The sequence below is a fragment of the Labeo rohita genome, chromosome 16 (assembly GCF_022985175.1).
Source record: "Labeo rohita strain BAU-BD-2019 chromosome 16, IGBB_LRoh.1.0, whole genome shotgun sequence".
Lineage (NCBI taxonomy): Eukaryota > Metazoa > Chordata > Actinopteri > Cypriniformes > Cyprinidae > Labeo > Labeo rohita.
Window position 1 is genome coordinate 22288726 of NC_066884.1, and position 14469 is coordinate 22303194.

At 39.0% G+C, this 14469-nt stretch overlaps 1 protein-coding gene across 1 annotated transcript; it reads right to left on the bottom strand.

Annotated features, from left to right (window-relative positions):
* Positions 1-1151: 1151 nt before the first annotated feature.
* On the bottom strand, positions 1152-14414 carry znf526 (zinc finger protein 526). Its single transcript, XM_051132120.1, has 8 exons — positions 13789-14414; positions 11592-11991; positions 11345-11505; positions 9287-9394; positions 7968-8752; positions 7749-7875; positions 4300-5898; positions 1152-2026 (listed from the first exon to the last, which is right to left on the bottom strand). The coding sequence occupies exons 2-8, from the start codon at positions 11845-11847 to the stop codon at positions 1865-1867; spliced, it is 3198 nt and encodes a 1065-aa protein (XP_050988077.1). The 5' UTR covers positions 11848-11991; positions 13789-14414; the 3' UTR covers positions 1152-1864.
* Positions 14415-14469: the final 55 nt, after the last annotated feature.

Here is a 14469-nt window from a genome sequence, read left to right on the forward strand (position 1 = left end):
AATTCGGTTAGTTACCCGGATGCATGGCCATATTGGCGATACTCGGATGTAAACAACAGCATGAATTGCATGGTTAATACACTACTAAACACGCTGTTCTGGTAATTTATGCTGTCTAAACCACGGAAAAAACATGTGGAAGCTGCTAAATCATAGAAAAGGGCGCAATATTTTGACAAGCTAAAGTTAATAGGTAGTAAAGATACATACAAGCAGTATTAATTAAGATATTAAACTAATATTTCACCTACCGGACTGGAAATGATAAGAACAAACATGAATGTTGTCGAGATTTTTGCCCTGGAAGTTCCTGTGTTCAGTTTTTTGCACGCTTCTCTTTGATTTGTTATAACTTTTGTTAGTCTGTAGTACTCCAAATGTTTTTTCTGGTCTGACCGATTATGACAGCCCAAAACATGACAATAATTGACCATTTTCAGCAGCAATAATCAGCAAAATATGTGAGTTTCGTTGAGTTCAGTGGCTTTGTTTACGTTCAGTGCCACCAGTATGGCCGATTGATGACGTGTCATGAAAAAAATCTATAAATAGACACTAAAACTGCAGCTGAAATCAGTCACTTGTTCACAGAATTAGTATTTTCTGTATGGTGAATGGCACGTAGTGCACTATATAGGGGATAGGGAACGATTCAGACAGTGTAAGTATGCTTTCTATTGGGGTGAAAGAAGTCTGGTTTCGTGTTGTGTCACACACACAGTCTGCAGATCATATGTGCAAATAGGCTCAGACCACAAAACATGTCGCACCCATTTGAATTCTACACATATTGGTATATTTTATAGCGATATGGATGAGATTGCAGCAGCCATATGCTGTCAAATGCGGCTTTACTGAGCTCAGTGGCTCTGGCCCAAGCTATGATATAAACAAAACGCTACTGGCTATTTAAAAAATGGGACAGGACTGATTGATATGTCCCTCCGTGTCTTCCTGTTTCAGTTGAAATTATGTCAACGCAGAATAATACTGCATGTTTCAAAGCACTTCAGTGGACCTTTAAAAACATGCGGTGAAAAACATGATGAGAGAATGTTTATTTTTGAGAGAACTATCCCTTTAAGATGTCATTATTGCTGGTTATTGCTGTTATAACTACACTTCCTCAAAGCAATTACAAGCGAGACAGATGAACTGTTTAAGTTTATTTGTAACACTTCTCCAAATCAGCATCATAACATTAAAAATGCTACAAACATTCAGTGTACAGACTGAGAGATGGGAATACACAGAAATCCTTTGTCTGTTGCAGTGATGGTGCATAATAGCTGTCCACAATGATGATTCCTCTGCCCTGTTGTATTGTTCTTCAGGCCAATGCCCTTAAACTACCTCCTAACAAGAATTGCAGGTCAGAACGTTGACCAGTAATCATTACACACAATCCTGTGGTATCAACCTGCTCCACTGGTGCAGTTCTTCATTTTTGAAATCTGTGCCTTCATACCCTCCATCTGCCTCTGTCCAAATGTCAGAATGAGAGTGTCATGCAGTGTGTCATTAGTGAGACAGACTGTCCATTTCTAGTCCTAAAACAGGAGCCATCTTATCAGTTGCATCCTCTAAAATCAGCCCTCTTTTAAGATTGTTTGCTGAAATTATTTCGAAAAATGTCTTAAAAATGAAAAAAAAAAAAGGCTGAAAAATATCTGAAAGGATGGTCTAGAGTGGCTTTTTGAGGTATGCTTGTTCACACATTCAATGACCTTAATGGAACTTAATACAATGCCTTGAATTTCAAACACTTTCTCTCACACTTGTTCTGGCCCGTCCGTTTATGCTCTTCTTTTAATCACAATTTTCAAATCTCCAAGATGATGGCCCTGGAATGCTGCCCTGTTTTTCACATTAACTGCAGGCTGTCCACAGTGATGGCCTCCATATTGATGCCACTCTCCAGTGCCGTGTGGTACAGCTCGATGGCCTCTGCCAGATCTCCGCTGGTCTCAATGATGGCTATAGTCTCTCCGAGCTCATTACACATGATAGTGGGAGTTCCCTGAGTCTGAAACGTTGAGAAAATATAAACCATTATTTTATGCAAAAAAAAAAAGAATATGCAAAACTAGCAGAGACCCACACTCAGGCTGTTTACACTAGTGTGTTTTCCTTTTAAAACACATAACTTTTGCTCCGTTTACATCTGACATTTACACCACTCTGGTGTTTTCGACCCTTGAAAACAGACACTTTCTAAAGCGCTTTCTAAAGCGTTTTAGTTTAAAAACTTTGAAATGGAGACGATGGCATGGCTGCCCACATTGGCTCTGTGCATCTATGATGACCGTGTAAACAATAACATCATGCTCATTATAAATGGTCATGTGACAAGCGTTTTCATTTGTGTAGTGTGTGTGGAGATCGTTTCTGAAATGCAGTGAAAACGCCAGTGTAAAACGAAAATGCACTAGTATAAACAGGGCTTCACAAACAGTAGGACAGTGTACAAAAATTAAAAAAATTTTGGAATCGATTCTAATTTTGATTCCTGGTTCTGGAACTGACTCTGGAATCGACTGTTATTTTCCTTTTCTTTTTAAGATTGGAGGAACATGTTGACCTAATATTGGTTGGTTACATGTAGGGCTGCCCCCTAATAGCCAACTAACCATTAGTCGATGAGAATAGGCTTGGTCGACCAAAATTTTATTAGTCGCTTAGTCTGAGGTAAAAAAATTTTGACAGACAGATCTTTAACGGCTGGTCTGTGTGGTAATACAGTACATTGGGCAGTACATCCAAATGCTTGCCTATCATTCATCATCAAATATGTAAGCAGTACCAACTTTAAATAGCTGCTAAAATGTATGCTATTAATGTGTGTGTGCGGAGTGTGGAAGCTGAATAGTAGCGGGTTTACTGCATGACAGATGGAGGTGTTGGTGCAGTCACTTGCTCCTAAAATACTCATTTTTTGTCATACAGATAGAGTAATACATCTTTTGAATCTGTAATATTCTACATCTATTTGTGTGCACTCACAATAACAACAGAACATTGTGCTTTTGTAAAATAATGCAAGCAAACAGGATGCGCTTATTGCTGTCTCGGTCTCTGTAAACTTGAGCGCGTCACTTCAAATCTCTTTGTATTCTTGACCTACAGACATGAAAAAGTCTATCCATTGAGAGCGAAATGTCTACTTTTAAATGAACCAATTCAAATGGAAAACAAATATTCTCAGATTATGTAATCCGTATGAAACACGGATACAGGCGCATCACTATTACGGAGATGACGAGTCAGTGTCATCATCTCTGACTTCATCTCTTAAACCGGTTACTTCTGTCGGTGTACTGTGGCGAGCGTTATGTGCATGCTTGAGCGCTTATTAGGCTATGTAGGCAATTAAAGGCTCAATATTATGATTTAAATGGTTTATTAATAAACATGCGATTAGTCGACTAATGCTTAAAATGAACGACTAGTAGTCGACCAGAAAAATCTTTAGTCGAGGGCAGTCCTAGCTACATGATATGAAGGCTTTCCTCCTTTTGAACTTTCGTAGTATTTATTGATTATTGTCATCATCAATGTGTTTGTATAAGAAAAATATACACATTTACAACTTTCTAAACCATAAACTCTAGCATCTGCTAACTGTCGTACGTGTGTTCACGACAGAGCGGCATTCCAGTGGATCTGGCTGATCTCCCGAGAACCAGTTTTGTTTACACCAAAGTTTCCTCTTGGCTTATATCGAAATCCTGCAACATTTTTCTTTACAAATCCTCATTTTGTACTTCTAATTCATGACCAGTGTTTTATTTTGTTATCTCCTCCGCATTTGCCTACGTCATATTTCATCCGCTGGAACACCACTTTGTCGTCAATGCACGTACAACAGTTAGCGGAAGAAAGAGATTACGGTTTTTAAAGTTGTACATTTGGATATCTTTCTTATACAAACACATCGATTCGCTTCAGGAGGCATTTATTCACACCCCACAGCTGTGTGGATTATTTATGATGGGTGGATGCACTTTACTGGACTTCAAAATCTCAACACTTTTTCACTGCTATTATAAAGACTCGAAGAGCCAGGTGCCAGCCGATTGTATTTTTCTGATAGAAGAAAGTCATATACACCTAGGATTGCTTGACGGTGAATAAATCATGGGCTAATTTTCATTTTTGGGTGAACTATCCCTTTGAAGAGGAGTCGATTTCCTTTGATTTTTCCAACCTTTGCAATAGATTTTTGATTCCTGACACCTCTGAATAAGTTTTTGGGAAATCAATTCTGAGCTTTAACACACAGAAGTAACAGCTTCCTACCTGTGTCAGGTTGGATGTCTGAATTTGAATGACTTGGGACTGTCCAAGCTGCACCTCTTGCTGGCAGAAGGCTGGTACGGCTGCTGTCAGGTCCATCTCAGAAGCTTCCACAACAGCAACAGTTGCTGTCTCAGATTCTGCAGCCACTGCTTCTCCGCTGACTTCTGGCTCTGGTTGTTTTTGAGTGCGATTGTGGGTTTTACGATGGTTCCTAAGATTGGAAACTGTCTTAAAGGTCTTTCCACATTCACCGCAAGCATGCGGCCGCTCACCCGTGTGTGTACGCCGGTGTTCAGCCAAATGCATGCTTTGCACGAAGCCCTTATCGCAGAACTCGCACCGAAACGGGCGCTCGCCTGAATGTGTGCGAAGGTGCTCCCGCAGGTGCGTGTTCTGGCGAAACCGTTTTCCGCAGATCGCGCAAGGATAAGGACGCTCACCGGTGTGTACTCTCTGGTGCAGTGTAACACTTGAGGCTGAACCAAAGAGTTTGCCACAGACCGGACAGGGATGAGACTTCCCAGTGGAAGAGCTGGAGCCTCGTGGCCGGCCGGGCCCAAGTCCGTGACTTAGTTGGTGCAAGCGGAGATTTGCAGGAGAGTTCAACCGCTTGCCACAAATAGTGCAATCCAGATTAGGTTTTGCCATTGAAGGAGCGCTTAGTTGCTCTGTATTATCCGTCGAGCCCTGTTGACTGCTATCCTGGGAGTCTTGGGAGATGCTATGTGGCTGTATCAGATTAGGATGCTCCTCCAAGCAATGTAGGTCTCGCTGACGCTTCCGCAAGAACCCCTCAGAACAGTGCGGACAAGGATAAGGTGCCGGTGACCCTGGGTGGTGAAGAAAACGATGAGCTACAAGTTTAGCAGGACGGATAAAAGTAGCCGAGCAGTCTGGACAGGGAGAAGGTGTCGCGTTGCTGTGAAGATGCTGACGGTGTTGCCGAAGATTTGAAGATTGGCTGAAGGCTTTATGGCAAATGTCACACCGATACGGACGGACTCCCGTGTGTGTGAGTCCATGCCGGGAAAGATTTGCGAGAGAGGAAAAGGTCTTTCCACATACGCTGCACTGGAATGGTCGCTCGCCTGTATGCGTGCGCAGGTGGTTTCGCAGATGGATCTGCTTCTTGAACGGTTTCCCGCAGATGCTGCATTTGAAGCGTCTTTCGGTCGTATGAGTGGTTCGGCGATGACGCAACAGACGGACCTGAGAGGAGAATCTTTTTTTACAAATCGAGCAAGGGAATTTTGGTTCTTCCTCCGCAGCAGGAGTCCCATGTTTACTTTCTTCCTCTATTCCGCCTCCTTCTTCCACATTGGCAGTAGCTGAATAGTTGGGGTCGTCTGTCAGTACTTTCCCTCCATTTTGGGTTTGTTCTGAGTTTGACAGTTCAGTGTGAAGCCCATTTTCTGTTGGCTCTGAAGACTGGGAAACCACTGCAATACCTTCAATGAGAACAGGACCTGTGTCGCTGGACTCTTTTCTGTCATCTTTCACAGGAGGAAATGTCACCGCCTGTCTATCTTTCCTCCAAGCAGCCTCTCGTTCTCTTGCTCTTTGGATGATAGAGAGAGGTGACTGCTGGGCCAGTACAAACTGCAGAGAGAAGAGGTTTGAATTAATCTTATTTTGTTCTTAGCTAAACACTTATATTCGATTCCCTTTTAAGGAAAAGAGTATATTAATAGGCCTTTGTATAAGGATTAAATTTCATTTTGATGGAGTAAAATGCCTAGTAATGTAGTAATAAGGGAAATGAGCATATACATTTAAATACTGGTAAATATTTGTGACCCTGGACGACAAAACCAGGAGATGTTCACTTCCAAAACAAAAATTTACAGAGAATGTACTCACTTTCTTGTCATCCAAGATGTTCATGTCTTTCTTTCTTCAGTCGTAAAAAAAAATGTTTTCTGAGGAAAACATTTCAGGATTTCTCTCCATATAGTGGATTTCTATTATGCCCCTGAGTTTGAACTTTCAAAATGCAGTTTAAATGCAGCATCAAAAGGTTCTAAACGATCCCAGCCAAGGAAGAAGGGTCTTATCTAGTTTTATTTTTAAAAAATTGACAAATTATATACTTTTTAACCTCAAATGCTCATCTTGTGAACTCTGTATATTCCAGTTCAGGACAGTTAGGGTATGTTAAAAAACTGCCATCTCATTTTCTCCTCCAACTTCAAACTCATCCTACATTTAGAGCCCTTTGAAGCTGGATTAAACTGCATTTTGGAAGTTCCAACTCAGGGGCACCATAGAAATCCACTACATGAAGAGAAATCCTGAAAGGTTTTCCTCAAAAAACAATTTCTTTACAGCTGAAGAAAGACATGAACATCTTGGATGACAAGAGGGTGAGTAAATTATTTGTAAATTTTTGTTCTGGAAGTGAACCACTCCTTCATGGGTCAGTTTTTTGAAATTGAGATTTACACATCATTCCATTGATGTATGGTTTGTCAGGATAGGACAATATTTGGCCAAGATACAACTATTTGAAAATATGGAATCTGAGGGTGCAAAAAAAATCTAATTATTGAGAAAACTGCTTTTAAATTTGTCGAAATTAAGTTCTTAGCAATGCATATTACTAATCAAAAATTAAGTTTTGATACACACTGCCCTCCAAAGGTTTGGAAACAACCTAGAAAAGTGGGGTTTTGGACAATATTGCTATGAATCCTTTTTAATTTGTGATAATTTTGCACTTATAAGGGACAACACAAACCATGAAAACATATTTTACAGTTTATACATATAGAAAAAACGTAAATTTTCAATTCATCAAAATATCCACCAATAGCAGCTATTACAACTCTGCATAATCTGGACCTAAATTCATTGTATTCTGAACTTAATTGGCAATCAATTGTTGAAGCTATTAAGGTGTGCTGACCCAGAAAATTTTAAAAACCTGGGCCAAGTTTAAACCAGTAACCAGACATCACAGCTGGCAAAGGGGCATGTCTGACTTTGACATGTATATATTGCCATTATTATGTAATCAAAATGAAAATTATTATTGCTGGTCTTCAATGATAATGTCACCTTACTTTAATGTATTTGCACCAAAAAATGATAATGATTTATGCTGATATTGTCCAAAACCACACTTTGCCAGGGGTGTTTCCAAACTTTTGGAGGGCAGTGTATTTACGGTAGAAAATTTGAAAATATTGTAACATTATCTTTACTTAATATCCTAATGATTTTTGGCATAAAAGAAAAATTTATAATTTTGAGCTATACAATGTATTGTTGCCTATTGCTACAAATATACTCGTGCTACTCACAACTGGTTTTGTGGTTCAGAGTCACACCAATATTGACCAACATGGATACATTTAGCAATAAATTTCAATAGTTCTAATATTGGCTAATAAACCAATATGATGCTAATGTTGTGAATAACTAATTTCCTTCATTAAGTCAGCTATTACCTGAGAGACTGGTGCGGTCGGCTCACGTACTCGGTGAGTACGCCGATGGTACAAAAACTTGGTCATGTTGGTGAAAGTTTTGGCACAAAATGGGCATTTGTGCAGTGGCTCAGATGTATGGGATTTCCTAAAGTGGGAAAAGTGAGAGAAAATTACTTTTTGATGACGTATCGTGAATCCAAATCATGAGAAAGGTTTGATGTTTGACTATACAGTTACCTGTGTATCATAAGAGTCATTTCTGTGGTAAAACCATGTCCACAGTCCACACACAGAAAACGTGCCTCACCAGAGTGTGTGCGCATGTGAGTCTGAAGGGACACCAACTTCTTAAACACTTTATCACACTCTGGGCACTCGTGTGTTCCTTGTTCATGTACTCGAAGATGTGCCACAAGACGATTGGCAGACGTGAATGTTCTTTTGCACTCATCACATCGAAGATTGCTGGGTGGCGGCGTCAACCCCAAACCAGCTGAGCGGGCCGTGTACGTACGCCTCCCAGCAATAACTTTGGCAATTTTGCTGCCCTCTTCTGATCCATCGCTTCTTCCTTCATCTTCCTTAGAGCCAGAACTGTCTTCATACCCCACCATCACCCCAGTGTCCCCACTCTCTTTGTCCTGGCCCAAGAAGTGCTCCCCCTGGTGTTGAAGGAAATCCTCTGGCGTGCTGAACAGCAGATTACACTCAGAACACTCATAAGGATGGATAATTAAAATCTCCTCATTTTCCTTCTTTACCGTGTTCACCTGACCAGAGGAAGGGAGGAGGTTCAAAGTGGTCATGTTGTCCAGCCGGATAGGATCGGCAGGTAAGAGAGGGGCGAGGAGTTTTGCTTTGCGGAGAGTAGCTGAAGCAGAACCATCAGCGATCGCTTGGGCGGAGCAGAACTGCAGGCGGAGCATTGCAGAGGTGGAGCCAGGAAGGGAAGCGTTTGCTGGCACTAGCATAGTTCTGGGAGGGGCTGCAGTTTTAGATGGATTTTCCTGCTCTCGAAGAGCCTGAAAAATAAACGCAACAAAAGTAAGCTAGGAAATATGGAATCTGTAAAATCCTGATTTAATAAAATAAAATCCTAACACCATATTTTAGAGGGATAGCTCACCCAAAAATTAACATTCTGTCAATAATTACTCGCCCTCATTTTGTTCAAAACGAGATTTTCGTAGCTTCATAAAATTTACGTTGAACCACAGATGTCACTATTTTAACGATGTCCTTACTAACTTTCTAGGCCTTGAATGTGTCAGTTGCGTTCCTGTCAGAAAGCTCTCGGATTTCATCAAAAATATCTTAATTTGTGTTCTGAAGATAAACAAAGGTCTTATAGGTTTGGAATGACATGAGGGTGAGTAATTAATGACAGAACTTTCAGGAGCACTGCAATGTTTTTCCAGAACTACCCAGTGTGATAGAAACAGAAATCAAATATAGCTTTTATCACATCACACCTAGTTAAATCATGATGTAAAACAACCCTGCTTTGAGGAATGTATTTGTTGTGTGCATATAGATGTTTGTTGCATAAAACAAACCTGGGCTAAGGTCAGGATCTGGCCTGCCTTCTGTTCATCCAGCACTAAATTCTGAACATTGAGCAACTGAACTGGAGTGACTGAACCATCTGCCTGAAGAACATACTCCTGAAACAGAACACAAAATTAAATTAGAAACTCCTAAGAAGACCACGGGATAAATATTTTACTGTGCAGTATGTACACACAAGTTGTTTGTTGAGCACCTCAAGAACCTGACACCGTGGTTTTCTCAGTGTAGACATTATATTAATAATTGATTTGTTTAAATAAATACACATTTTTCTATTAGACAGCATTATTATTACAGACAATTATAGACAAAAGAGTTATTATGCCCCATTCACACGGGATGTCAGCCTTAACCCTTCTCATTTACTTTAAATGGGTGAAGTCATGTGTTGCCGAACTGTATTGTGGATCCATCGCGTCACGCCACTGGCGTTGCTCGCTGCAGAAGTTGAAAAACTTTCAGCTGATCAGTTTGCTTTATGTAAATACCCTAGCGCAGACACTAGCCAATCGCGTTCAAGCAACACCAGAAAAGTAACGTGACTGGCTGTTGTCACTTGTCACTATGACGGTCTCATCAGCACCAAGCTTCAGACACACCCTCCATCAAGCACTGACGCTGACGCCCCGTGTGAATGGGGTGTTAGCTGATAATATAATTTTTTTAGTTTGTTGTTATCTGTCAAAATTTGGTTTTAACACTAGTGTCAAAAGTGACTATACAGGCTTTTACACTGTTACAAAAAAAACTATTTCAAATACACTGCTGTTTTGAACTTTTTATTAATCAAAGAATCCTGAAAAAATCTATTACGGTTTCCCAAAAAATGTTGAGCAGCACAACATTTTCAACAATGATAATAAGGAATGTTTTCTGAGTACAAAATCAGCATATTAGAATGTTTTCTAAAGGATCGTGTGACACTGAAGACTAACGGCTATTGAAAAGTCAGCTTTGCCAGCAACCGAATAAATGACATTTTTACATTTTAAAATATATATATCTAGTTCCAATCAAAATTATTCAGAGAGTGCAGTACTTTACAAATACACGTTTTTCTGAAGATCCAGGATTTTATAAAAACTGTATCTACAACAGTTTACTGGGATACTAAAAATGGTAATGTCAAAATATAATGTAATGTTTTTGAGTTATAGAATTTTTAAAAATATGTCATATATTCAACCACTATTCAACATTGGTGATTTTAAGTCACTTATTTTTATGGTAGGGAACAAAATTGTCTTAAAACACAATTAAGCCTTTAGAAACGCTTAATATTTTACAATATTACTGTTTTACTGTATTTTTATATCAATTCAAATCCTTGGTAAGAATAAAAGACTTTTGAAAAACATAACAAAAAAAATATTACGAACCTCAGGCTTTGGAACAATAATGTACATTAAATTATTTGATTTATACCTGTGCCATATTAAAACATTTAAAGCTTTTAAATTTTTTTATGGGAGTTTATTATTTTATAATAAATGTATATTGTTATAAAATTAATTTTACACATAAATAACATAAAAAGACATTTTAAAAAAACTTTTTCCACCTGAAGTTTTCTTTAACACACATCCACAGACCTGCATAGTCTGGGCTCTGTTGTCAATTTTTAAAATGAAAATTTCATTTATAAATACACATTGCAACTGGAATATTCCCAAATGAATTGGAATCTAATCAAAACAAACTGAGAGCGAATGAGAATCAGCATGGATACCCAGCCACATTTATCAGTGTGTGTGTGTACCTACTTAAGCATATTTTGGGGACCAATTTGTACCCAAACATGAGCTAAACCTGACAAAATCTCCAAAAACCTCCTTTTGCGGACATCCTCATTTGTAAAACTGGTATAAAAATAAAGTTATTGTAAAATTGAAAGTTTTCTGTGAGGGGTAGGGTTAGGATGTTGGTTAGGATTTGTTTATAAAATCTATAACTATCTGTATAAAAAAAACTAGAAGATAGAATTCTATGTAATGTCCCCATTTTGATAGTTAAGTAAAAGGTTGTGTCTGTGTGTGTGTACTCACTGTGTCAGTGCTCAAGCTGCTGTGGGTGCTGCTTCTATTGTGTGTCTGTCTGTGAGCCAACCACAGTTCAGGTGTATCAAAGAGAGCCAGACATTCCAAACACTGGTACTGGATTGGCACTTCTGCATCAACAGCATCCACCTCTGTGACCTCACATAGCTCTGAAAATAAAGCATTCATGTGCTGACTACATGCACGCCCAAAAACCATTTCCAAGTAAGCACATCGAATACAAGACCGCACTCACCCTGGCCGGCTTCTCTCATGTGCAGCTCTTGATGCAGCAGCAGTTCATCTGGGTTCCTCAAGATGGCTCCACACTCCAGGCACTGATACTGACTCTCCCCAGCATCACAGTCCTCAAGGCTCGGCAGGACCTCGACCTCGTCCCCCTCTGCTCCGGTGTGGATCTGCTGATGCACCAGCACCTCCTCCAGTGTATTAAAGAGCTGCTGACACTCACTGCACATGTACTGATGCTCCACATATTCCTGCTCACTCATGGTAACGGCACAGTTCTAAACCTGTTAAGATGCAAAATGTCTTGGTGTGCTGAAGAGCAGATGCAGTGCTGGGGTTATGACTCACAGTCTCTGGGTTCAGGATGCATTCTTATGCTCAATACGAATCCTAAACCTCAAAATAACCTGAAAAAAGAAAAAAAAATACAACCTAAGCAATAGAGATATGCCAGAAAAACTGTCTGGCCTTGCACTTTCATATTAAATTTTATAACCTACTATTCAGGATAAAATTTACACTAATCACTAACTAATTAAATAGGTCACTAATTAAATAGATATTATTGACATAATTTATATAATCAGTGAGACATGAGACAAAGTATGTCCCACAACTTTATGTGCCATTTAGTTTCTAAAATAGCAAAACTTTTGAGATTATACACAATTTACAATTTCACATGATTTTCTCTTAAATTTTACCATTCAATAAAAAAATCATAAAACCACCTCAGACCAGTTAGATCAGTGGTTCTCAATCACAAGGCCTCAGCAAACATCCAAAGGGTATTTTGTCCAATAAATATTATTTAAATTTAGTTATATTAACACAATCCTAATAAAACTGCTAAAAGACACATGCATTTGTATGATCAAATATACAGGAAAAACAGTACTAATATTATGAAATATTATTGTAATTTAAAATAATGGTAATATTAATATACTTTAAAATATAATATATTTCTGTGATGCAAAGCTGAATGTTGCTGCATTACTGCAATCTTTAGTGTCACATCATCCTTCAGAAGCAGTATTATTTTCTAACAATATACGCTACCATTGGAAAGTCTGGGGTCAGTATTTTTATATATATATATATATATTTTTTTTTTTTTTTTTTTTCCAGCAAATAAAGACTTATTTAAAAAAAAAAAAAAGAAAAAGAAAATCACAGGTTCCAATAAAAAAAAAATAAACACCAGCACAACTGTTTCCAACATTGATAATAAATCAGTATATTCAAAACATTTATGAAGGGTCATGTGACACTGAAGGCTGGAGTAATGATACAGAAAATTCAGCTTTGCATCACAGAAATCAATTATATTTTAAAGTATATTGACATAAATTGTAATAAAATTTAATAAAATGTAATTTTTCACAATATAATAGTTCATATTATAGTTTTCTGTATTTTTAATCAAATAAATGCAGCCTTGTGAGCATAAGTGACTTATTTCAAAAAACACAAACATTTTTGAAAGTTAGTGTGTGTGTGTGTGTGTGTGTGTGCTTTTGGTTTATATATCCTGGTGGGGACTTAAACCTGAATACACACATACTAATGGGGAATCGTGTCATGATGGGGACCTAAATTGAGGTCCCCATGGGTACAAAAGCTTATAAATCATACAGAATGAGATTTTTTGAGAAAGTAAAAATGCAGAAAGTTTTCTGTAAGGGTTAGGTTTAGGGGGAGGGTTAGGGTAAGGGGATAGAAAATAAAGTGTGGACAGTATACAAACCATTGCGCCTATGGAGAGTCCCCACAAGGATAATAAACCAGACGTGTGTGTGTGTGTATAATATAATATAATATAATAATATATGGTTTTATAAGGTTTCACGGACGTGTCTCTACTTTTTGTAAAAACAGTAGGGAAACTATCAGATATTTCTGAAAACATCAGGCCACAAAGACACTTATATGTATATTATAAAGATATTAATACGTATCATATGGATTTTAATATGAAGTCGGTGCGTAACATATGGCAGCTCCGTAAGAGTCCACAATTCAATAATTTCGCTTCATCAATAAATGAGAAATATGTGACGGGCATTACAAATGCGATACAGAGGCAGGTGTTAATACAGCTGAAAACCACGCAAAACTTCTAACTAGTCGTGGCTACTAGTCGTGTCGGAATCGGTACTAACAAACAACAGCATTTAGCGGGTTTCGGACGAGTGGTTTACCTTGTGGCGAGCAGTTGGTGGCGCTCTTCAGATTTTGCCAGAGCTTATGGAGCGCACCGCTGTCTCCTGAGCGAGCCACCCCGATGTATGGCGGTCGTCAGGCGGCGCTCTTCACTTTTCCCCGCAGGTCTAAGAGCGCAGAAGGGAGGCCTTCTTTCCCCAGCCGTTTCCGAACCTCTCCTCGCGCGCTGCAGTTGGGCAATCCCTCGTGCAGCGTTCGTCGGCCCCACGGAAGCTTCCCGGTGTTCACAATGCGTTTCCCACCGCAGCGAAGCAGTATTATTTAGTGCGACGCACTGTTTGCTAAATATTTTGACGTAAAGATGATCGTGGATGTGGAAATGTACCGTTTGTCTGGCCTCGGTTCCTTGCTCTGTGCATGTTGCCCCGCCCCATGGGGGTTCGCGTTTGTCTTGTGCAAGGCGCTGATTGGCTAGAAAGACTGTCTGTCAAACTCTATCTGTTGTGATGGACAGTCTCATTTTTGAACGCTAGAGTATGTTCATCTGCTGATGGAAAGGTCCCTAAACCAACAATAAATTCATTATTAATAACACATCAAAACACCATATGCTTATTATTAAGCATTTATTGTTTATTATTAATTGTTTATGAAATGTATATCTCGCTCAGATATAAATGTGCGACATTATTATGATTAGTCTTTCGAATAACAGAATC

Bases quoted from the DNA above. Each gene is read 5' to 3' on its own strand.
- znf526 (XM_051132120.1), bottom strand. From the start codon at position 11,847: ATGAGTGAGCAGGAATATGTGGAGCATCAGTACATGTGCAGTGAGTGT. The intron at 11,506-11,591 runs GTGAGTGCGGTC...CTTTATTTTCAG, and splicing joins CATGAGAGAAGCCGGCCAGG to AGCTATGTGAGGTCACAGAG. The intron at 8,753-9,286 runs GTTTGTTTTATG...TTTATTTTTCAG, and splicing joins AGATCCTGACCTTAGCCCAG to GCTCTTCGAGAGCAGGAAAA.